Source organism: Engystomops pustulosus, chromosome 10 (genome assembly GCF_040894005.1).
Source record: "Engystomops pustulosus chromosome 10, aEngPut4.maternal, whole genome shotgun sequence".
Lineage (NCBI taxonomy): Eukaryota > Metazoa > Chordata > Amphibia > Anura > Leptodactylidae > Engystomops > Engystomops pustulosus.
Window position 1 is genome coordinate 6,681,197 of NC_092420.1, and position 26,431 is coordinate 6,707,627.

General features: G+C 47.1%; 1 protein-coding gene across 5 annotated transcripts in view; it reads right to left on the reverse strand.

Moving 5' to 3' along the window:
• The window catches only part of TMCC1 (transmembrane and coiled-coil domain family 1), a 66,680-nt gene that overhangs the window by 18,013 nt on the left and 22,236 nt on the right, over positions 1–26,431 (reverse strand). Inside the window, exon 1 of one of the 5 annotated variants that reach the window (XM_072128597.1) lies at positions 25,564–25,746. The exons of 3 other annotated variants lie outside the window; for them this stretch is intronic. In XM_072128597.1, coding sequence (XP_071984698.1) covers positions 25,564–25,602 — 39 coding nt within the window. In that variant the 5' untranslated portion in view covers positions 25,603–25,746. Of the gene's footprint in view, positions 1–14,435; positions 14,544–25,563; positions 25,747–26,431 lie in introns of those variants that run through there. One more of the 5 variants, XM_072128595.1, reaches the window with a different exon arrangement.

Genomic DNA, 26,431 nt, shown 5'->3' on the forward strand with positions numbered 1-26,431 from the left:
ACAAATAATGATTCCTATTTTAGGGATTCTCGCATGGCGGCATGCTTCACCTGGGATGATTCAGTCTGAGGAGTCGATGACGTACAACTGGGCGGGGCTTCTCTGAACCGCGGCGCACAGACAGGACGGGTCTGACCAGAATAATCAGTGGCTCCTTGTAATTGCAGCTGTGCCGGGATAGACTATGCCTGGTACACTGTAACAGATCCTGCCCTGTACATTACCTGCAGTCACCGCCATCGGGTCACACTTATTACCGGAACATGGAAATCCGCCGGGGAGTCATAATTAGCAATGATTCATGGGGACAGCTATGGTCAATGACTGCTCTGTCCCTCCACAATCCTTTACACTGCAGCGCTGCTTTGTTAGGCCTCTGCTTTGGCAATTACTCCTGCTCAGCCCTAATGTCTACTGTACAGGGGATCAGGTCCTCACACTGTTGTGTTCTTTGCCCTGTGTACTAAGCCGCACTATTGCCCCTTCATGTCTCCTCAGCATAAAAGCTGAATCAAGCATGGAAACTAAAGTGGTAACTCAGAACAGATGGGGAATTGTGAAGCGGCTCATTGCAGAGTGAACAGAGCACAGCAGTGTGGGGACATTAGGAGTTATTACAATCCTGGAATATAAATCCATACATCACAGTCCTGCTGCTACTAATAATATACACATCTCTCCAAAGACAATACACACTGATGGCAGAGAGAACAGAGCACAGCAGTGTGAGGACACACCCCCACCACACTAATAGAATATAAATCTATATTTATATTCCAAGATTGGAATCTTTTTTTTTTTTTCACAGCTGCTCCTACTAACATACACAAAGGTCTGATTACACATCTCTCCAGGGACAATACATAACACTGGCTTCAGAGAGCACAGAACACAGCAGTGTGAGGTATGATTACACATCTCTCCAGGGACAATACATAACACTGGCTTCAGAGAGCACAGAGCACAGCAGTGTGAGGTCTGATTACACATCTCTCCGGGGACAATACATAACACTGGCTGCAGAGAGCACAGAGCACAGCAGTGTGAGGTCTGATTACACATCTCTCCAGGGACAATACATAACACTGGCTGCAGAGAGCACAGATCACAGCAGTGTGAGGTCTGATTACACATCTCTCCAGGGACAATACATAGCACTGGCTGCAGAGAGCACAGAGCACAGCAGTGTGAGGTCTGATTACACATCTCTCCAGGGACAATACATAACACTGGCTTCAGAGAGCACAGAGCACAGCAGTGTGAGGTCTGATTACACATCTCTCCAGGGACAATACATAACACTGGCTGCAGAGAGCACAGAGCACAGCAGTGTGAGGTCTGATGACACATCTCTCCAGGGACAATACATAGCACTGGCTGCAGAGAGCACAGCAGTGTGAGGACCCACCCCCTGCATATAAATCCATATATCACAATTCTGCTGCTACTAACAACATACACAAATGTCTGATTACACATTTCTCCAGGGATAATACCTTACACCTGCTGATAGGTTCTCTTTAGGTCGGTGACACATGCAGCGTTTTTGTTGCATATTTTTTTTACAAATTCCAAGAGACACCACTGCCTGCAATTACCGCACATTAGGCATCGCGTTTTTTAAAAACGCAAGCAAACATTGGAAATAACGCATGCGTTTTAGGTGCGTTCGATATCGCAGCAGAAACGCGACAAAGACGCCACTTGTGTCACGTATTCTTACAATGTCACGTGCCAGGTCACTGCCAGTAATTGTAGAGACATATGGAACGTGTCGATGGACGGTCAGGGAGAATACGTTGCGTCCACACAGCAGGTGCAGTCGCAGAATCGGGATCCCTATCCAATTATTACGCGGAGGAGATGCCTGAACCCGTCCCAGTTGTTTAAATAGATTTCTTGCCAATGTAAGCGACGCAATGTTTACAGACCTGGAAGCGATTGTTTATGAAAAAATAACAAGGGATGGGGGCGCCGTAGAGCCGGGGTGACCGCCTTACGCTGCAGGGACTCTAGGGGTTAAAAAATTGCCCTGATCAGACACCATCTTTGACTCTCTTTACAACAATGTGATCCCTGCGCACAACGAATACAAAGTCACGCGGCTCCGAACATGACGCCATACGGTATGACGCCACCTCCGGATGAGCAACGTCTGTGACCGCGTGGAACGGGAAGTACATGGACTGCAATGGGGGCCCGTGATCAGAATGTGCCGCCATATGGTGCCATGGGGAGGCGCTGTATGGCCCCAATCTCAATAGGTCTGGGGGCTTTGAACCTGTTATTTAGGTGGAGGTCCGCTGCACCCTCTCCTGACCAGTTTGGTTGGATAGAGAAGGGTGCACCAGACTGAGACCACTCCCATGGTGCACTGAAATTCTAATTTGCATATAGACATTAATCAGACCATGGAGGTCTCGGGAGAGGCAGGCACCCACATGTGTAGTTTTACATGTGACTGGGGTGCCGGTCCCTTTAAATGGAACAGGACTCAGATCTCCGGCCCTTGAGAACAAATCACTTTTGACTTAAGACGTTATTAAGAATCTTTACATTTCTCTGTAATTAACCATTAACCTTCGCAATCCATATTCCCATCAGATAGCGGCAGCCGTATCAGAAGCTTCAAGGAAAAGCCAATACCTGTCACAGTGACGGATGCCATACACGGTACAGGCTGGTCACGCCTGCTAGTGGGGGTCTACGGAGCGGAACCACTGACGGATTCATGTGACGTGCAGAGCCGGGGGTGCATGTACAATAAGGGAGGAGCGGGGGAGTGGAGGATGGAGTTATCCTCGCACTAGCAGTATCATGATGGAGTCCCTGTCTCCCCATGGGGCTATGCTCTCAGGGTGGTGGCCCACGTGGCGTTTTGAACGCGTTTTTGGTCCGTATTTAAGCAGTCTGTTGAAAAACGTGTCAGTTTTTGACAGGCTTTACCAATTATCTTAATTAAAACTGGTCAAAAACGCATGCGTTTTTGGACGGACTGCTTAACCCCTTAACGCTGAAGCCACTTTTCACCTTCCTGACACGGACCATTTTTTAAAATCTGACATGTGTCTATTTAAGTGGTTATAACTTTGGAACGCTTTAACATATCCAGTTGATTTTGAGATTGTTTTTTCGTGACACATTGTACTTCATGCTGGTTGAGAAATTTAATAAATATATTTAGTATTTATTTATGAAATAAATGGAAATTTGGCAAAAATTTTGAAAAAAACAATGTTTTCCAAATTCAAAATTTTCTACTTTTTGGAAAGTTGGTCATATCACTAAAATAACTTGATAACTAACATTTTCCATATGTCTGCTTTAACTTGGCATCATTTTTCAAACATCTTTTCCTTTATTTTGGATGTTAGGAGGCTTATAACTTTAGGTGCAATTTTTCAGATTTTCACGAAAATCATCAAAACCTACTTTTGGAGGGTCAATTTAGTTAGAAGTGACTTTATAAGGCCCACATGACAGAAACCCCCACAAATGACACCATTTTAGAAACTACACCCCTCAAAATATTCAAAACAACCTTTGGGAATTTTGTTAACCCTTTGAGCGTTTCATGAGCGTGAATGATAAATGAAAGTGAAATTAGAGAAATGTAATTTTATCTTACTATAGATTCATTGAACACTAAAATTTGCACCTTCACAATGGGTTAAAAAGGAAAATGCATTTTACAATGTTGAGGGCAATTCCTCTTGAGTATGCCAACACCCATTTTGTCACTGTACCCTGCTGTACGGGCACAGGGGGGCACTTGGAATGGAAAGAGCGTTGTTTCGTTTTTGCAGGGTAAATATGGCTGAAAAAGTTTTCATGTGTCAGGATGCATTTGGAGAGCCATAATGGTACCAAAACAGAGAAAAGCCCCAACATGAGACACCATTTTGGAAAGTACACCCCTTGGAGAGTTTAGCAACGTGTAATTTGTGTATTTTCCCCAATAGGTGTTTGATTCAATTAGGCCCCAAAAGGGAAAAAAGGTGAAAATTTTCTCAAAAAAGTCACTTTTACCCCAAATTTTTGTAAGCCACAAGGGATTAAAGATAAAACAACCCCATAAATGTGTAAAACTATTTCTCCTAAGCACAGAACTGCACCACTTTTGCATATAAAGTGTTGTATGGGTGCACAGTAGGGCTCAGAAGGGAAAGAGGGGCTTTGGCCTTTTAGAAGCCAGATTTGACAATTATCCTTTACATGTGTCAGGATGCATTTGGAGAGCCCTAGTGGTACCAAAACAGAGGGGAACCCCAACAAGTGTCACCATTTTGGAAAGTTCACCCTTTGGAGAATTCAGAAAGGTGTAATATGTGTATTTACCCCTACAGGTGTTTGCTTCAATTAGGTCCCTAAAAGGAAAAAGGTGAACATTTTCCCAAAAAAGTCACTTTTACGGCTAATTTTTGTATCCCATAAGGCATTAAAGATGAAACAACCCCAAAAAATGTGTACTAGCATTTCTCCCGAGTATAAAATTGCCCCACACATGCAAATAAAATGTTGTATGGGTACGCAGTGAAGCTCAGAAGGGAAAGAGGGGCGTTGGCCTTTTAGAAGCCAAATTTGACAGACATCCTTTACATGTGTCAGGATGCATTTAGAGAGCCGTAGTGGTACCAAAACAGAGGGGAACCCCAACAAGTGTCACCATTTTGGAAAGCACACCCCTTAGAGAATTTAGCAAGGTGTAATATGTGTATTTGTCTGTAAAGGTGTTTGATTTAATTAGGACTTAAATAGATAAAAGGTGAACATTTTCTTATAAAGGTCATTTTACTCCTAATTTTATATAGCCACAAGGGATAAAAAAATGTAATAACCCCCCAAAATGTGTAAACCTATTTCTCTCGAGTGTAGAAGTACCCCACATGTGTATATAAAATGTTGTATGGGCGCACAGTAAAAGGAAAGGGGAATGTTTTGCCTTTTAGAAGCCAAATTTGACAGAAATGTTTGACATGCATTTGGAGAACCCTAGTGGTATAAAACAGATAAGAATCCGAAAAGTGACCCTAATCTTTGAACGCACACCCCTTAGAGAATTTTGCAATGTGTAATATATGTATTTGCCCCTACAGGTGAATGATCCAATTAGGCCCGAATCATTAAAAAGGTGAAAATTTTCCTATAAATGTCACTTTACCCCTAATTTATGTAAGCCACAAGGGATAATATATTAAATAACCCCAAAAAAGGTGTAAAACTATTTCTCCCGAGTGTAGAAGTACCCCACATGTGCATATAAAATACTTTATGGGCGCACAGTAGAGGAAAAGAGGGATGTTTGTCTTTTAGAGGCCAAATTTGTAAGAAATCCTTCACATGTGTCAGGATACATTTGGAGAGCCGTAGTGGTACCAAAACAGAGGAAAACCCGAAAAGTGACCATAATTGTTGAATGTATAGCAAGGTGTAATATGTGGTGTAGTGTAATACACGTGGTGAAATGAGCATTTTGAACATATACGTGGTTTCCAAATATGATGTGCAATGGAGTCCAAGATGGAAATTGCAATTATTTCTGGAAAGTTCAGTGCCCGTTATGTGGCGCCCCTTATGAAATAATGGAGGGTTATAGGGAGCAACGGGACATAATAGTTGTTACAATTATTCATTTTACCGAAATTAATTCACAACAGGTTGGGCGTAAATTGTGAATGTCTAGTGTATAAGGAGGTAGAATATACCAGGGGACCAACTAAACTTTTGTCACTCTGGAGGTGTCGCAGGTCTCTTAGTAGTATGTAGTGTCCATCCTAACTCCTCTTTTGGAACAGACTCTTTATTGAGTCCTACCATTAGAAGCAGCAGAATTCACCGGGAAAATGCTGTCCTGGCAAAACACAGGAACATCTAAACCAGAGGTACTGGGGCCCCGTCCTTCTTGTACCAATATTAGTTTCCTAATATCTTCCTCTTGAAAACAGAGAAATGATACAGCAGGACCTGCACATTGGAACAGCTCGTAAGAGTTGTACAGCGTAATCTGTACAATGTGCATGGCCAGCACTTTTGTACCATATCTTGGTTTTTCGTAGGGAAATTATCGCCAAGTGTTGCTCTTATTCACCCTAGCGATGCCCATTGTGACGAATATTGCTGCTTTTGGCTGGACCATATCGACCAGCAAATAGCGGCAAACATGGACAGAGGGGGGCAACAAAACCCCTCTGGACCGCAAGGCAAAATTGGTGGCTGTCAGGAACAGCCGCCATCCTGCCCCGATCACCGTGTCTACAGACATGGTGACCGGTATTACAGACGTCATAAGTAAATTCGCTGCTATTGGCTTGTCTGAATCGATGAGCCAATAGCAGCGATAATAAACTGGGGGTGTGTGGGGGGGGGCGTAACCCTTCTGGTCCATGGGGCAGGATGGATGGCTGTCAGGAACAGCCGCCGTCTTACCCCGATCAGTGAACAGCCGCCGTCTTACCCTGACCGGTGTTGGAAAGTCACTACCCGCCGCACCGTTCTATAACAACGCTCGTTGGGAATAGGCTATACAATCTTTATTTATTTTTTTAAGCAATTTAGACAAATAAGGGCTTATTTTTTACGAGACGAGATGCACTGTAAAAAAACCTTCATTTTAGTGGGTTTTTAGCTTATTGAAGAAATTTTATTAACTTTTTACGTGTGGAGGAAAATAAAATCATCAATTCGTGTTTTGGATTTTTAGCATTTTTTTGGGGGGTTGTTCACTGTAGCATAACAATAATATATTATCTTTATTCTACGGATCACTACGATTACGGTGATACCTCATTTATATAGTTTTATTTATATTTGTCCAATTTTATTGAAGGAAAACTAGAATAGAAAAAATTTCATTTGTTTTAGTATTGCCATTTTTATAGTGGCATAATTATAGTATTTTTTGGTTTACGGAGCTGGTTGTAAGCTTATTTTTTGCGTGACAAGTTGCTCTTTTTATCGGTATCATTTTGGTGCTTGTAACTTTTTCGGATCACTTTTTAGAACATTTTTTGTAAAGCAATTTGATAAAAAGTTTTAATTTTTGGCATGTTTTTGGGTTTTTTTTTTTACCACGTTCATCGAGCGTGTCCAATTATGATTAGGATTTATTGTACAGATTGTTACAGACGCGGCGATACCAAATAAGTGGGGTTTTTTCGTGATTTAGTGCTTTTTATACTTTATTACTTGTGTAAAGGGAAATGTGGTGTTTGGGGGGACTTTCACTTTCTTTTATTATTTATTTTTACTGTAAAAAACCTTTATTTATTTATTTTTCCTTTTTTTACAGGTAATGACATCTGAGGGTACATTCACACGCGGTATGCCCGCCGTGCGGGCATACCGCCGTGTGCTGGAGGTGAGGAGGAGGTGACCCCTCCTCCCTCCATAGGAAATAGCGGCACACGGCCGCACATCCGCCGAAAGATAGAGCTTGCTCTATCTTTTTGCGGTGTGCGGCCCGGATCGGTGCCACACATGTGTGGCACCGGATCCCCGCCGTGCCGCTATTGCCGTCTATGGGGACGTACATGCGGCCGCAAATTTGCGGCCGCATGTACGGCCCCGCAGACGGCAGTATGAATGAGCCCTAAGCTTGAACAAGTGATCTTCTGATCACTTGTTCAAGCTTTTTTTTACAGGTTACACAGTGCAATACAGATGTATTGCACTGTGTAATGTAAGACACTGAGCATGCTGCGCATACCCAGTGTCTTACAGCCGGGTCCTGCCAGGAGGCACGGACCCGGCACCGAGAGGAGGATCGCGCAGCCCCGGGCACCGGCAGTCCCGGGGCTGCGATCGGAGGAGCGGACCCCCCCCGGTAAGCGCCGCGGGGGGGTCCGATTCGCATTTAAATAGGTTTAAATGCCTCTGACACGCCGCGGTCAGCGCGACCACGGCGTGTTAGGGGTTAACACCCGCGATCGGAGAAATCTCCGATCGCGGGTGTTAGAGGCGGGTGTCAGCTATAACATATAGCCGACACCCGCAGCTTCTGGCCCCGGCTCCGTTCAGGAGCCGGGGCCAGAAGCTTGACGTAATAGTACTGCATTTTGCGGGAACGCACCTCCCGCGATGCAGTACTATTACGTCAAATGTCGGGAAGGGGTTAAAAACGGACCAAAAACGGGTTCAAAACGCCAGGGTGGTGGCACACGAGGCGTTTTGAACTCGTTTTTAAGGAGTCTGTAAAAAAAAAACGCATGTGTTTGTAAATGAAAATATTCATAGTAATGTAATTAGGCAAATCACCTGAGCAACCAAAACGCACCGTGTGACCGCGCCCTTAAACTTTGGAGACTTTTGTGAGTCTCAAAAAACCAACACACTCGCCCGTCTCATTTATCAAGCACCAAGATAAATCAGGCAAAACCAAAACATCCCAAAAACTAGACGCACATTTCCAGACTTATAAATGTCCCCCAATGTGAACGCAGTCTTAGTTTCCGATTTTCATTATTTTATAGATGAGAACTTGGCCAAGTAACTGCAAATGATGAATCCACGTCCCCAAAGGGCAAGGATCTGACAGGGACAGGTGGCCCCTGGCTGGACTCCTCTCCGGGATGTATCCGAGCCGCAGGAGCAGATTCCGGGTGTCGGGGGAGGGGAGCAGACGGATTTGTGGTTCTTTCCACATCTTGATCTGTTTGCAGACACTTCACTGAGATGTTTCCTCCACACAAACAAGACGCGGGTGCGGCCCGAGAACAAACCGTCCGGCGGCCATACACCTGAGCTCATGGCAGACGTCTCCACAAACAGATGCGCATTGTGCCCGCAGCGCACCCACATTGTACCAGGAGCTGGCACTGACTACACAGCAGGAGCCGGGAACAGAGGGTACGCTGCTACTCATGGGAAAATCACCCCAATAATACAAAAACACCCCCATACATAGACCCTGCAGAACCCACATATGTAGGGGTGACACGGGGCAGCACAGGCAACTATGGGCCCATTTCTCTATACTGACAGGTAAACCACCGGCCTCACAGGCTGCAATGTCAGGGGTTAATAACACAGGACTCAGATCTCCAGCACTTGAGAACATATCAGCTCTTATCACCTGCATGAGAGAGAGGGGGATGGGAGGTGACAGAGGGCACAATTACTTTCCACTTCAGGAATTCTGTCTGACAATCCATGTCTGAGTATCCAAGTCACAGGAGAAACCTCCAACCAACACCCAAGTATCACAAAGTATCCGCTATATCCTGTTACTGCAGAGTGATGTCCAACACAAGGTTCACAATGTCATATCAATAATACTGCCCCTTATGTACAAGAATATAACTACTATAATACTGCCTCCTATGTACAGGAATATAACTACTATAATACTGCCCCCTATGTACAAGAATATAACTACTATAATACTGACCCCTATGTACAAGAATATAACTACTATAATACTGCCCCCTATGTACAAGAATATAACTACTATAATACTGCCCCCTATGTACAAGAATATAACTACTATAATACTGCCCCCTATGTACAAGAATATAACTACTATAATACTGCCCCCTATGTACAAGAATATAACTACTATAATACTGCCCCCTATGTACAGGAATGTAACTACTATAATACTGCCCCCTATGTACAAGAATATAACTACTATAATACTGCCCCCTATGTACAAGAATATAACTACTATAATACTGCCCCCTATGTACAGGAATGTAACTACTATAATACTGCCCCCTATGTACAAGAATATAACTACTATAATACTGCCCCCTGTGTACAGGAATATAACTACTATAATACTGCCCCCTATGTACAGGAATATAACTACTATAATACTGCCCCCTATGTACAAGAATATAACTACTATAATACTGCCCCCTATGTACAGGAATATAACTACTATAATACTGCCCCCTATGTACAGGAATATAACTACTATAATACTGCCCCCTATGTACAGGAATATAACTACTATAATACTGCCCCCTATGTACAGGAATATAACTGCTATAATACTGCCCCCTATGTACAAGAATATAACTACTATAATACTGCCCCCTATGTACAAGAATATAACTACTATAATACTGCCCTCTATGTACAGGAATATAACTACTATAATACTGCCCCCTATGTACAAGAATATAACTACTATAATACTGCCCCCTATGTACAGGAATATAACTACTATAATACTGCCCCCTATGTACAAGACTATAACTACTATAATACTGCCCCCTATGTACAGGAATATAACTACTATAATACTGCCCCTATGTACAGGAATATAACTACTATAATACTGCCCCCCTATGTACAGGAATATAACTACTATAATACTGCCCCCTATGTACAGGAATAACTACTATAATACTGCCCCCTATGTACAGGAATATAACTACTATAATACTGCCCCCTATGTACAAGTATATAACTACTATAATACTGCCCCCTATGTACAAGAATATAACTACTATAATACTGCCCCCTATGTACAAGAATATAACTACTATAATACTGCCCCCTATGTACAGGAATATAACTACTATAATACTGCCCCCTATGTACAAGAATATAACTACTATAATACTGCCCTCTATGTACAGGAATATAACTACTATAATACTGCCCCCTATGTACAAGAATATAACTACTATAATACTGCCCCCTATGTACAAGAATATAACTACTATAATACTGCCCTCTATGTACAGGAATATAACTACTATAATACTGCCCCCTATGTACAAGAATATAACTACTATAATACTGCCCCCTATGTACAAGACTATAACTACTATAATACTGCCCCCTATGTACAGGAATATAACTACTATAATACTGCCCCTATGTACAGGAATATAACTACTATAATACTGCCCCCCTATGTACAGGAATATAACTACTATAATACTGCCCCCTATGTACAGGAATAACTACTATAATACTGCCCCCTATGTACAGGAATATAACTACTATAATACTGCCCCCTATGTACAAGTATATAACTACTATAATACTGCCCCCTATGTACAAGAATATAACTACTATAATACTGCCCCCTATGTACAAGAATATAACTACTATAATACTGCCCCCTATGTACAAGAATATAACTACTATAATACTGCCCCCTATGTACAGGAATATAACTACTATAATACTCCCCCTATGTACAAGAATATAACTACTATAATACTGCCCCCTATGTACAAGAATATAACTACTATAATACTGCCCTATTTATTGAACACTTCAGGTTCCTTTCACAGTCAGAGCCATCATTTGGGACTCCTGGGGTTATGTGACCTGTAGTGACATTAGCCCTATAGGAACTAGTCCTTACATGCCCTGCAAGTCTGACACAACACTGGACATAGATTAGGAGTATATAGCAGTATTATTTACATACTCCAGCTCTAAAGGCCCAGTTTATGTGTTCCCCCCATAAGGCAGCTGTTCTTCAGGCTACGTTGGCTCACCCTTCCCCTGTATACAGGGATCCAGGCTGATCAAAAGGAGTTCCCTTAGGATTAAGGCTCTAAAAGGAAGATAGTGGTGGAATGATGTAACTCTGATGTCTCACCAGAAGGTGGCAGCATAGAGCTACACGTGTCTATACTGTACTGTACACGGATATGCTCAGACTGCAGCCAGTGCTATGTATTGTCCCTGGAGAGATGTGTAATCAGACCTCACACTGCTGTGCTCTGTGCTCTCTGCAGCCAGTGTTATGTATTGTCCCTGGAGAGATGTGTAATCAGACCTCACACTGCTGTGCTCTGTGCTCTCTGCAGCCAGTGTTATGTATTGTCCCTGGAGAGATGAGTAATCAGACCTCACACTGCTGTGCTCTGTGCTCTCTGCAGCCAGTGTTATGTACTGTCCCTGGAGAGATGTGTAATCAGACCTCACACTGCTGTGCTCTGTGCTCTCTGCAGCCAGTGTTATGTATTGTCCCTGGAGAGATGTGTAATCAGACCTCACACTGCTGTGCTCTGTGCTCTCTGCAGCCAGTGTTATGTATTGTCCCTGTAGAGATGTGTAATCAGACCTCACACTGCTGTGCTCTGTGCTCTCTGCAGCCAGTGTTATGTACTGTCCCTGGAGAGATGTGTAATCAGACCTCACACTGCTGTGCTCTGTTCTCTCTGCAGCCAGTGCTATGTTTTTTCCCTGGAGAGATGAGTAATCAGACCTCACACTGATGTGCTCTGTGCTCTCTGCAGCCAGTGTTATGTATTGTCCCTGGAGAGATGAGTGATCAGACCTTTGTGTGTATTGTAAGTAGCAGCAGGACTGTGATATATGGATTGATATAATGTTCCGTTTGGATGGCAGTCTAACACATTCACCCAGAACCAGCTACAGCTTTTACTCAGAGCACAGGAGGAGGTTCTAGAGAAGCCAAACAGAGCACAGCAGTGTAAGAAGTACATTATGGAGGTGCTATGCGAGCGATTGCCTCTCAGGTCTATGTAGCTTGCAGTGTATACAGGGATAATCTGCGGCATCTTGTGCCCTTCCTGCCACCGGCTCGCTCCCCGTATAGAGGAAGCGCTGAGGTCTGCGGCGGGGATATAAATACATACGGTAAGTGCTATGTCACATCATAGAGGAGGCTCTGCTTAACCCCATCATGGCCAAAACAGTCTGCAGTCAACAATAACCGTGAGAAATGCTTTTTTTTTTTTTTTAAAGATCTCTGCTTGCTGTCAATCAATGGGAACGTCCCAGAGGCGGCTGCTTCTCAAAGCTGAGTAAAACATTCTTGACTCCCAACTGATACATTGTAACAAATTATTAGGGGAGGAGATGTGCGTTTAGCTACAGTATATTCTGGATACAACTGTTACAGCCCCTCAGCTGTGTTTAGTATTAGATTTCCAGTTCACTGACAGCAATCAGAGATCTTGGAAATACTGGGAAACTTGCAAAACTTTTTATAGGACTGTAATTATTTAAATTTAAAGGGGTTATCCACATTTTAATTAATCTCCCATCCACATGAGAAGGATAACAATCTGATTGGAGGGGGTCCCACAGATCATAAATATGGTCAAGTGCAGCACTCCATGAATTAGGGGTACCGGACCCCCATTCCCATGACTGCAGGGGGCTTAGTGTCAGACCCTAACTGGTCAGAATGTTATAGAGAATAACAATGAAACTTGGTACAACAAATTCTTTAAGGGGGGATACAACATGTGATAGCAGAGACCCCCAGTGTCTGTGTGGATGTGGAGGAGGTCAGCGCTATATGGGGGCACTCTCCCTGATTCGCACGCCCCCTGCAGGTCACATGGTACGCCGTCACCTATAATCCAGGGAGGGTCTAACCAGATTAACATTATATCTGTCGTCCGAAATACGTCACAACGCAGATCACAGGAACACGAAAAACCCTGCGTTCTGGCGATTTTAGGATTCTGGGTGGTCCTGTCCCTTTAATGGGACACATTACTGGGCTATGCCATGGCTGTCCACACGGAGGCGCTGTTGTATAGGGAGAGCCTGAAAACCTTCGACTAACGCCCTGTGTGTACAGGGTCTTAAAGGGGTTTCTCCGACATCCACCACCTGATTTTGTTCCCTTTCTGGATCCCAGTGACGGACGGGGAGCGATGATGTAATGTACATAGCTGAGCTAATAGCTGGTCTCATCAGTCATGTGTCACCCAGACCTGACCGCTGAGGCCAGGGAATAGCTCAGCTATCACGTCATCACCTCTAGCCCAACAGGACCAAGAACACCGAAAAATTCCAATAAGTCTCCAAATACATTATAAGAAAGTAGTGTGATGGGGCTCCTCTATGCCGGGGTCGGTGTCCTGTATCCCCCTGTGAGGTTCCATCCTGTATACAGGAGGCGCCGGCGGCCATGACACGTGGCCCTGGCATCATCTACCCCCTAAACAAGACATAACACAGGGGACAGCGAAACAGACTTCACTATGTAGGACAAGTACTATCTAGTCTTATCTGTACCTTGGAAAGCTGGGTGACCTCCCACTGATCTCCTCCAGTGCAGCCGAGGATTGTTCCTGATGACCAGATATCTCCTCCTCCTATATTACGGCCGTGTTCACACGCTGCTTTTTGGTACGTTTTTGCATTGTGATAGAAGCTGCCGTCTGCATTACATATAACGAACACGGCAGCATCAGAACGCAAAAAAACGTGTCCAAAAATGCTATTTGTGAACACGGCTTCAGGGTCCTGGGAAAGCTGGGTGCGCTCCCTGTTAGAGGGGACTATACTAGTTGTAGCGGATTACAGACACAAAGGTGGGCTCAAGGTAACAGTTTAGAGGGGGTGGGCGGCCATCTTTGATGTATCCCCCTCCTCCCGGTGACATGTCAGTAGTTTCGGGAGGGGGATTAGGGTGGCACGACACCCCTTGTTAGTATGACCCCCACCCTGTCTCCTGCACACAAGGTCACAGTGGAGTCACCTACGTTTTCGGCTGAGCCCTCCATCGCGTCGGTGAGCGGTGTAGTAGACACGTGCATGCTGCCGCCCGGCTCTGCTCACTCATTCTAGAAAACACCGCGCACAATCGCTGCGGGAGGGAAGGATCAACTGACCGGTCATATGAGAGAGAGCAGAGGCTGCGCTATAAATACCCCCGGCGGCCGCACTTCCCAAATTCTCTCAGGTCACTGCACTGTATAGGACACTACAAATGGGAAGAGACGACTATCTATAGCTCTCTGTTATCAGCCGCAAGGTCTGCCTGGAACATCCATACTGTATGTGCCCGAGATCTGCACCTCTGTGAGGGGCTCATTCACACACAGCCAAATCTCTGCAACTAAAATCCACTTCTTACAAGTATCCGGGGGGTTTCTGCAGGTGCTTGGGTCTCTTCTAATTCCTACCTCGCTGGCGAATGGATGGCATCAAAGGGGTTATCAGGAGTGATCAGTGCCGGGACCGATAGTGGATGTATGGAGAGCTCCTGATCCATCCCAACTAACAGAATGTACCTAGTGCAAACACTTGTAAAATTAGGGGTGTAATGAGACCCCCTCATTGCTATCCCAGAGTTGTCCCAGCTCAGCCCTCTCTGTACACCGATGCACAGCCTGTGTAATTCAGTCTACACCTGTGTATATTAGGGGTGTAATGGGACCCCCCCTCACTGCTATCCTGCAGTTGGGCCAACTCCCCTCCCTCTGTACACTGATACACAGCCTGTGCAATGCAGTCTACACCTTTGGACATTAGGGGTGTAACAGGACCCCCTCACTACTATCCTGGAGTCGTGGCAGCTCCCCTCCCTCTGTACACTGATACACAGCCTGTGCAATGCAGTCTACACCTTTGGACATTAGGGGTGTAACAGGACCCCCTCACTACTATCCTGGAGTCGTGGCAGCTCCCCTCCCTCTGTACACTGATACACAGCCTGTGCAATGCAGTCTACACCTGTGGAGACATTAGGGGTGTAACAGGACCCCCCTCATTGCTATCCTGGAGTCATGGCAGCTCCCCTCCCTCTGTACACTGATACACAGCCTGTGCAATGCAGTCTACACCTGTGGAGACATTTGGGGTGTAACAGGACCCCCTCATTGCTATCCTGGAGTCGTGGCAGCTCCCCTCTACCTGTACACTGATACACAGCCTGTGCAATGCAGTCTACACCTGTGGACATTAGGGGTGTAACAGGACCCCCTCATTGCTATCCTGGAGTCGTGGCAGCTCCCCTCCCTCTGTACACAGATACACAGCCTGTGCAATGCAGTTTACACCTGTGGAGACATTTGGGGTGTAACAGGACCCCTCACTACTATCCTGGAGTCGTGGCAGCTCCCCTCTACCTGTACACTGATACACAGCCTGTGCAATGCAGTCTACACCTGTGTATATTAGGGGTGTAATGGGACCCCCCTCATTGCTATCCTGCAGTTGGGCCAACTCTCCTCTCTCTGTACACTGATACACAGCCTGTGCAATGCAGTTTACACCTGTGGAGACATTTGGGGTGTAACAGGACCCCTCACTACTATCCTGGAGTCCCGCCGGCTTCTACAAGGAGTCATCGCAGAAGTTTCCATTGAAAAACAAAACAAAGCCATAAAATAATTCCAGGCGTGAGCTATAAACTCTGGGAGTATGACATAAGTTACATAATCCGGTGTACACAGCGCAGCGGAGGCGCCTCTACGTACAGAACCGCTTCCTCTTGGATGTTTATGGCGGCGGGAGGAGGATTTTGACCCATCCGAGTCTCTTGTAAATCGCACTTTATCTTTATTGCTTAGAAAAACAGCAGATAAGGATGGTAATCGCTACCTACAGGTCCTGTGGGTGATACTGCGGAGGAGAGCTGCTGCGGGGACTGGGATCTCACTCTTCCCTAAGGTCCTTATGGCTCAAGGCCAAGGATGACGATGAGCAGCGCGACAGAGGACAAACGCAGAGGCCAAGTGCTGCGCTTTATCACCGCTGCAGGAGCGTAGGGAGCGATCACACAGGGTCAGGGAAGATCTACTCTGCGTCTGGGATGGATCAGCTCCGCACGGATTTCTCCTTCTTCAGCCTTTTCTATGGTCCTCAAAGACAATGAAGCGATTCATCTCTCCCTCCACTGCCCTGTGTGCTCTCCTCTCCCTGTACACCGATACACAGTCTCTGCAATTCTGCCAATACCTCTTCTCTGCTCTCTGTGATCCCCTCCTGTTATCCCTCTGGCCAGTTCCTGATGGATCTGTCAGCCATATTTCACATCATAGTCACCTGTGATGTGGTGTCATCACTAGCTCCTTGTACGGGTAGCAGTCCTGTAGCAACTCATTTGTCTGTAATGCTAAGTGTCCGGGTCTAGGAATAACCTAAGAATTCACTGGACCAAACCTGCTCATCTGATCCAGACCAATACAGAGAGTAGAGCAGGACAGCAATGATCCAGGATCAGGGTGCAGGAGAGCCGGCTAGAGGAAGGAGTGACACAGACTCTACAACAGCAGAATAGTCGTGAGTTTATGGAGAAAACGGTTTTATTTTGTAATGAGGAAACAGACAGCAATAATTTGTGCAAAGGCATCGAGAGAACTATAGGGCTGAGAGCTCAGAGAGTCATATCCCAAGGGTACAAGCAAACTGTAACACAAGGGCTATCCTCCAGCCATGGCTGCTGTGTATGGTGGTCTATGCTCCAGCTAGGAGTGGGCAGACATGCGATTGCCTTCCTCTGGAGGTCCAGGTTAGGTAGAAATGAGTAATTCTCAGGCAGGTGACAAAATATTAGGATAATCCTCCTGTCGCTGAGCCGGTCCCCAAACCGGTTCCACATGAGATTAGTATTCAGGGTGTGGGGACACAGATCTCCGGCTCCGAATAAACATCTGCACTGTCCTCCTGTGCCGGCCGAGAGGTTGGAGCAAAGGGCTCTACAGGCACTAGGGGGCAGCACTGGGGGCAATGAGCCCCTGGTGCAAATCCCATCCCGGACCATGATGGTGCCGCAGGACTATACAAGCTTCTCATGGTTCCTGGTGATTGCACCTCCCCGTGGGGTTCCTCAGCCTCTCCCCCCTGCGGCTGGACCTGGGTTAGGGCCGGGCCGTCTGTTTGCTTCTCCGAAACCTAATATTTGTTTTGAGTCGCCGCCAATGTAAAAACTTTCTTACTGTTCATAAAGTGTCTCCTAACAATGAGCGTCATCTGGCCGGGTCCTGGTATGTGCAACCTCAGGGGGACATGACATCCCCTAGAAGTGCACCAAATAATAGCTTTGAGGGGGATCTCATCCTCTGGGACCCCAGTAATACAGAGAAACAAGGAGACAACATCCCCTTTAAGTGTATCTTTTTACGTCCCTTAAAGGGGCAGCAGAGCTTCTTTATTCTGAAGACCCCAGGGGTCATATGTCACTAGTTATAAAGTATCACTCCGTAACTTTTTGGCATAGTTTTACCCCTAGGAGCCGGAACACAGGGATGGCAGTAACGCCGGCTCGCCTTGAGGTACTTTCCTGCTAATCTGGGTCAGGACTATTTCGGTTGCCGTTCAGATTAGCAGGATTTCTTCTCTGCTGGATGACCTGGACTCCGGTCACCGGTCCTGCCGGGGGGGTCATGGCCCTATAATGTGAGCCCGCATAGTAAGGTCCTGCCGGGGGGGGGGGGGGGGGGGGTCATGGCCCTATAATGTGAGCCCGCATGGTAAGGTGCTGCGTTCCCCTTTAATTATAAAAGCCTCATTAATGATTATTTCTCGACATCCTTTATTAGTATTTTATTAAATCCAGCCGGCGGATCCGCTCGCTCGTGCACAGTCCACTCCATACTCCAGAGATCCGGCTTTTCCACAAAGTCCTGAACACCGGACGCTAAACAAACAAACATCTCTCCAGTAGAAGGAACAGTGCGTCCGCGCGTGGCCGCGGGATTTAACCTGAATTACGTTCCGTCATTAGGCTCCGGAGCTGCGCTCCCCCTCCTCATCCTTGATCCCTTCATCTGATCTGGGGTGTCAGATTGAGTTGGCGCCGTACAGACGCACATCTACGGAAACTTGAGCGCCGGGGATATTGTTATAAGGCTGAAGTTCTGCAAAATGAGGCCGACAAAGCCGGGAGGGCATCGGCCCGGGCGATCAGGATACAGGCGGCACATGATGCCGGGCGGGTGCCAAGGACTTGTCTGTCACTGCCTGATGACCATGTAACACTCGGGGCAGGACGGATGGTTTTACACTAAAGAATTATAGCGCCGGGTACCCTACTTCTAGCACTGACCACTAGGGGCGCTGTGGAACACTACAAATTTGAGTTTTGGGTATTTTGCTCGTGTGAAATCGGCTTCATGTAGAAACTGATGGGCACAGACATCATACAGGAATGTATATGACATCAGCGAAGGGTCTGACACCCATCAGCTATTTGAGACTCCCATCAATTGCACATACAGAGCCTGGGCTGATCTGCTTAGTACTAAGCTGCAATACCAATCATGGCCACTATATAATGTATGTGCTTGGTGAGCAGAGACTGAAGAGCTTGTCCGCATGATACAGTCTCTTCAAACCGTTGCCGAGTGCTGGGTGTACTACCCCTGCCAGTCAGCTACTGATCCCCCACAACTATCCTGGAACACCCCTTTAAGCATACCAAATCATTAGGACTGTCCATACGTTTACAGCACATCGGCTCAATGCTAGAAATGGGTCAAGATTTGACACCTGTTATTCAGAACCGGACATGTAGATGGCGCTACCTGCAACTGTGACGAAGAGCACAGCAGGCTCCGTGATCAGCAGCATCTGGCACATTGGCTCAGTGGTTAAAAGCATTGTAATAATAATCTTTATTTATAAGCACCATCATATTCTGTAGTGCTTTACAAATAATTGTTCAGTGGCTCTGAGCACAATAATTATAAGCATCAAGCATTGTGGCTCAGTGCTCAGTAGTATCGAGCCTGGCGGCTCAGTAGTTAGAAGAATCAAGTATGATGACTCAGCAGCATTTTGCATGGGTTTGGTGGCTCAGTGGTCATCAGAACAGAGCATGGTGGCTCAGTGGTTAGATGCATCAAACACATGGGGGCAGTGGCCAGTAGTATTAAGCACAGTGGATCAATGTACAGTAGATGGAGCAGGGTGGCTCAGAGGTCAGTAGCATGTTCATGGTGGCTCAGTGGTAAGAAAAGTTAAGCACAGTGGCTCGGTGGTCAACAGCATCGTTCATGCACTGACAGCAAGCAGAATGTGTACACCACGAACGATGCTGCTGACAACTGAGCCACCCTGCTCCATCTACTGACCACTGAGCCAACATGAACAATGTTGCTGACCACTGAGCCACTGTGCTCAACTCTTCTTACCACTGAGCCACCCTCACATTATAAAGGTTGAACATCTGAGCGGACCTTTTACGTTGCAGAGTGCGGTCTCCATCCTCGCTGGGAGTTGTAGTCTACGGCCGTCGCGTTCTCGTTGCGGTCGCTATTTTTACCCCATGTTTTGGGTTTCACTGATGAACTTTGCTCTGTTTTTGCTCTGCAGGAAGGAGCCGGTCACACAGATTAGGCAGAGCCGGGATGGGGGCGGCAGCTGATTAGGGGGGTGACCAGTTATCTGGAGCAGCAGACACGGGTGACCCACGCGCCATACAGGAACGATGACATCACTGTGAGGTCACTCCAGGACAATGCTCCCCCCCCATGCCCTATACCCCAGTATGTCAGGTCAGAGGTCAGACGCGTGACAAGAGGAGAGAGCGCAGCGGTACCACAATAGATCCAAGCGGTGTCATCCCGCAGCCCCGGGGACAATGGAGACCTCTATACACAGCGCCGGCTGCACAGCTAGGGGGCAGCACAGAGCAGACACCAACTGCATCATATAGAAGAGATACATTGACAATGATACATTCATAGAAAATCTACAGATCCAAGGAAATGCTCCGAAGTACAGACAGTACACCAACCTAAAGGGTTAAAGTACGAGGTATTGTCCCTGGAGTAGCAGCAGGACTGTGATACATGAACTTACATTCCAGGATTGTAGTTTCTCCAAGTGCACTGGGGGCGTGTCCTCACACTGCTGTGCTCTGTGCTCTCTGCAGTCAGTGTAAGGTATTGTCCCTGGAGTAGCAGCAGGCCTGTGGTATAGGGATTTATAATTCAGGATTGTAGCTTCTCCAAGTGCACTGGGGGCGTGTCCTCACACTGTTGTGCTCTCTGCTTTTTAGTCCCTGGAGTAGAAGCAGGACTGTGGCATAGGGATTTATAATCCAGGATTGTAGCTTTTCCAAGTGCACTTAAGGTGTATCTTCACAATGTTGTTAGTAGCAGCAGGACTGTGATATATGGATTTATATTCCAGGATTGTAGCTTCTCCAAGTGCACAGGGATCATATCCTCACACTGCTGTGCTCTGTGCTCTCTGCAGCCAGTGTTATGTATTGTCCCTGGAGAGATGTGTAATCAGACCTCACACTGCTGTGCTCTGTGCTCTCTGCAGCCAGTGTTATGTATTGTCCCTGGAGAGATGTGTAATCAGACCTCACACTGCTGTGCTCTGTGCTCTCTGCAGCCAGTGTTATGGATTGTCCCTGGAGAGAAATGTAATCAGACCTCACACTGCTGTGCTCTGTGCTCTCTACAGCCAGTGTTATGTACTGTCCCTGGGGAGATGTGTAATCTGACCTCTTTGTGCGGTGTTAGTGGCAGCAGGACTGTGATATATGGATTTATATTCCAAGATTGTAGCACTGGGAGCGTGACCTTACACTGCTGTGCTCTGTGTTCTCTAACGCAGCCCCTATCCTCTGCTCTCCGTAATAGATGCAGTTTTCAACCAGAAAGCAACTAGTGCTTTTAGCCAGAGCAGGAGGAAGGGGCTCTGGGGCAGTTCAACACAGAGAGGCAAGAGCACAGCAGTGTGAGGAAACACCACATCACATGATCACATCCCGCTGCAGGAAGAGGAGCACAGTGCAGAGACATTACCTTCACCCTCCTCATGTACTTGCATGCTCGGCTGAGGAGATAAGCAGCTGCACACACGGCGGCTGCTTATCTCCGGGGGTTATAATCTGCTTGTTCAGCGCTTTCCCGTGTTACCAGTATCGGTTCTGCTTGTCTGGCGCTGGATGAACCATCCGGACCTACAAGTGGCCCATGTCCTGCTTGCTGATGGTTTCCTGCACCCCATGCCCTGCCTGCTGATGGTTTCCTGCACCCCATGCCCTGCCTGCTGATGGTTTCCTGCACCCCATGTCCTGCCTGCTGATGGTTTCCTGCACCCCATGCCCTGCCTGCTGATGGTTTCCTGCACCCCATGCCCTGCCTGCTGATGGTTTCCTGCACCCCATGCCCTGCCTGCTGATGGTTTCCTGCACCCCATGCCCTGCCTGCTGATGGTTTCCTGCACCCCATGCCCTGCCTGCTGATGGTTTCCTGCACCCCATGCCCTGCCTGCTGATGGTTTCCTGCACCCCATGCCCTGCCTGCTGATGGTTTCCTGCACCCCATGCCCTGCCTGCTGATGGTTTCCTGCACCCCATGCCCTGCCTGCTGATGGTTTCCTGCACCCCATGCCCTGCCTGCTGATGGTTTCCTGCACCCCATGCCCTGCCTGCTGATGGTTTCCTGCACCCCATGCCCTGCCTGCTGATGGTTTCCTGCACCCCATGCCCTGCCTGCTGATGGTTTCCTGCACCCCATGTCCTGCCTGCTGATGGTTTCCTGCACCCCATGTCCTGCCTGCTGATGGTTTCCTGCACCCCATGTCCTGCCTGCTGATGGTTTCCTGCACCCCATGTCCTGCCTGCTGATGGTTTCCTGCACCCCATGTCCTGCCTGCTGATGGTTTCCTGCACCCCATGTCCTGCCTGCTGATGGTTTCCTGCACCCCATGTCCTGCCTGCTGATGGTTTCCTGCACCCCATGTCCTGCCTGCTGATGGGTTCCTGCACCCCATGTCCTGCCTGCTGATGGGTTCCTGCACCCCATGTCCTGCCTGCTGATGGGTTCCTGCACCCCATGTCCTGCCTGCTGATGGGTTCCTGCACCCCATGTCCTGCCTGCTGATGGGTTCCTGCACCCCATGTCCTGCCTGCTGATGGGTTCCTGCACCCCATGTCCTGCCTGCTGATGGTTTCCTGCACCCCATGTCCTGCCTGCTGATGGGTTCCTGCACCCCATGTCCTGCCTGCTGATGGTTTCCTGCACCCCATGTCCTGCTTGCTGATGGTTTCCTGCACCCCATGTCCTGCCTGCTGATGGTTTCCTGCACCCCATGTCCTGCTTGCTGATGGTTTCCTGCACCCCATGTCCTGCTTGCTGATGGTTTCCTGCACCCCATGTCCTGCTTGCTGATGGTTTCCTGCACCCCATGTCCTGCTTGCTGATGGTTTCCTGCACCCCATGTCCTGCTTGCTGATGGTTTCCTGCACCCCATGTCCTGCTTGCTGATGGTTTCCTGCACCCCATGTCCTGCCTGCTGATGGTTTCCTGCACCCTGTGTCCTGGCATCCAGGGGGCGCCGGGCAGCAGAGTCGCCCACACTCGCCCATCAGCAGCTTCACCCGCCGCTCGTTATTACGTTTAGCTCCTTAATGAAAATGTCGTTATCCCGCTGGCGCTTTCATAATCGCTTTCCGTTTTAATTACCACAGGACGAGGTTTATTTGAGGGTAAAATGAGGCAACAAAAGCTCCGTCCCGGACCCCTGCGCTGTATACAGGGGACAAGCGCCACCAGTATTTCTACTCACATTTTCTGTGGACGATGCAAGGATCCCCTCAACCCACATCAGTTCCTAATTTAAAGCGATTCTCCCAATTCACTGCCCCTTTAAGGAGGGGATACAGCTCATCTAACAACAAATATGGAGTCTTCTAGACTACGGAAAGGCACATTTTTCCCTGATGTTACCCTGGGAAAGCTGGGTGACTACATGTACACAGCAGATGTTATTACACCTTGATCCAGGGCTGTCACCCAGCTTTCCCGTAGTCATCTATCAATCACATCCAGCAAGATAGTCAAATGACTAATAAGCGGTAACGCTGAGGATATCAAGGCACCCAGCTTTCCCAGCACAGAGAAGAAACGGCTCCATGCAGGAGTCTTCCATCACTGGGAGGAAGTTGGATGATATTAGCCTCGGCTCAAGGAACTGGGAAGGGCCCGGGAAACATTCCTGGCATCTGACAAAGCAGGAACCACGCTGCCGCCGGACCACGGCCCACCTGACGTCACGATGCATAGTGCTGGGAAAGCTGGGTGATAACCAACATTGCTTCCCCAACCAGCTTTCCCAGGCTCCTGCATTGCATAGGTTGGTTTTTGACTATTCCTCTCCTCTTACAGAAATACAAACCTACAAGCAACATTTACAGCATAACATAGTCTGGGAAAGCTGGGTCACCGCTAACCCAGCTTTCCCTGGACCTTGGTATTCTAAAAATATTACTTTCCGATGGCAACTCTGCACAACTACTGAAACTACATTCATTAAAGGAATCTGGGAAAGTTGATTGATGAGGAAGACGACTGCTTTTACAGCCATCACCCAACTTTCTCTGACTCCTGAATGGCCACAATGTCTTATTATTCAGGAATACAGAACTGCAACTCAGAAGCCTAATTGCTTAAGAGTCCGTAAAAGTTGGGTGATGAACAATGTGACTGCCATCACCCAGCTTTCTCAGTCACCTGAAGGGGAAACCTACTTGATCATACAGAAATACATCCCCCTCCTATACAAGAGCTAGGAAGATACACAGCTTCACATCGTCCCGGAGAACTAAATGACAACATATGCGATGTGATATGTATTACAGCTACCACCCAGCTTTCCCAGACTCCTGCATGGTTATTACATGCACTTCTTTAGAAATGCAGCACAACTTGCACGTATCACTGTGTAACATAAAGTAGGAAAGCTGTGTGGCAATGAATATGCCCATTCTTAAAGAGACCACCCAACTTTCTCTGACTCCGGATGGCCATCAGGAATATATCCCTCTTACAGCAAAGAAGAGCAACTAGCACCCAGCCTGGAAAAGCTGGGTGAAAACTAACAGGACCGACATCATCCCACTTTCGCCAATCAGAACCTGGGAAAGTTGAATAAGAACCGAATGCTAGTACAGGCATCACCCAGCTTTCTCTGACTCCTGCATGACCATACAGCACTACATACATCCTACAGCAATACAGAAAACTAAGATTATCTATGGCTTGATAGCGCCTGGGAAAGCTGGGTGACAACCCACATAGTGGCATCTACAGCTGAGCTGCTACTCAGCTTTCCAAGATGCTCCAATGGCAAAGTAATAATGGAAGTGGTGGGAAAGCTGGGTGGGAGATGGAATGACGGGAAAACGAATGGTCACCCAGGATAGAGGACGCCTCAAGGACTTCAATGACTGCAGGGAATTTTATTATTTGTACATTTTACTAGTATTTTATATTAAAATTAAAAAAAAAAAATCAATTCACACTGAAAAATACAAATTAAATTCCTGAATTTAAATCAGGAAAAAAAATTTAAAAACCTTTGTGCTTCACCAGATGTGACATGTGACACACCCCAGAATTTAAAAAAAATTCTGCGGTCCGTCACTTCTGGTGTAGCACGAGATGGATATACAAACCTGGTGAAGCACAAAGGTTTTTATTTTATTCCTGATAAAAATGAAATTACTCCTGAATTTAAATTTTAGAGTTTTAATTGATTTATTTTTATTTTTCTAAATAATATGAAAATTAAAAATACCAAAAATATTAAATACTAAAAAAACACTATAAATACTGGAAAAAACAAAAAATTCTATATTATGAAATTAAAAAAATAAATTATAATAAATATATATATAAAAATTATCCTGCTGCACCAGAGTCGGATGTCCCCTTCCCCTCCTGGCAAGGTGTGAGCCCCCTTCCCCTCCTGGCAAGGTGTGAGCCCCCTTCCCCTCCTGGCAAGGTGTGAGCCCCCTTCCCCTCCTGGCAAGGTGTGAGCCCCCTTCCCCTCCTGGCAAGGTGTGAGCCCCCTTCCCCTCCTGGCAAGGTGTGTGGCCCCTTCCCCTCCTGGCAAGGTGTGTGGCCCCTGCCCTGTACCCACCTTAGACAGCTGCCTCCTCAGGCTGAACCGCTGGACCATGTTGAACCCTTCAGTTCCCTCTTCACACAAAAGAAATGGGGGGGGGGGGGTTGCGGTGGTCCCCGACTATGGACCCAGCAGAAAGTGGGGGTTCAGGGTCCCCAGAGCTCAGGACGGGGGACGAGGCGCAGAGCAGCCGCTCACAGCCTGAACTTCATGGCACCTCATTGTTCGTGTTCTCCTCTGCCAGGGGGAGGGAGGGCGCCGCCTGCTCGCTACGTTTCCTGTGAGTCAGCTGTGAGAGGGTCCGAGACAGATGGACCCTGCAGACAATCCCCCTCCTCCTGCCCCCGGCATCCACCTGACACAGACGCTACCTCCATTACATTAGCTGCACAAATTAGGAAAGCAAATTTATTTACACTGAGCAGGCGGGAGGGGTCACTTACTTATCCCCGGCACATCACCAATGTACTCCAAGGCAGGGAACTGCATAAAGAGCAACTCCACAATATACATGTGGGCACTGTGCACGCCGATGAGCAGCCTGTGTGCTGTGCAGACCAGGGCAAAGGATTGGGGAACTGCCAGTCGTGTAATTGTCCTTATGGAGACACAAGTATTTGCTGCTTCCAGAGTAACGGATAGGGGAATCGCTATTCATGTAACTGTCCGTATGGAGCTAAAAGCATCTGCTGCTTCCAGAGTAACGGATTGGGGAATCACTATTCATGCAATTGTCCGTATGGAGTCACAAGCATCTGCTGCTTCCAAAGTAACAAATAGGGGAATTGCTATTCATGTAATTGTCGGTATGGAGCTAAAAGCATCGGCTGCTTCGAGAGTAAAGGATTGGGGAATCGCTATTCATGCAATTGTCTGTATGGAG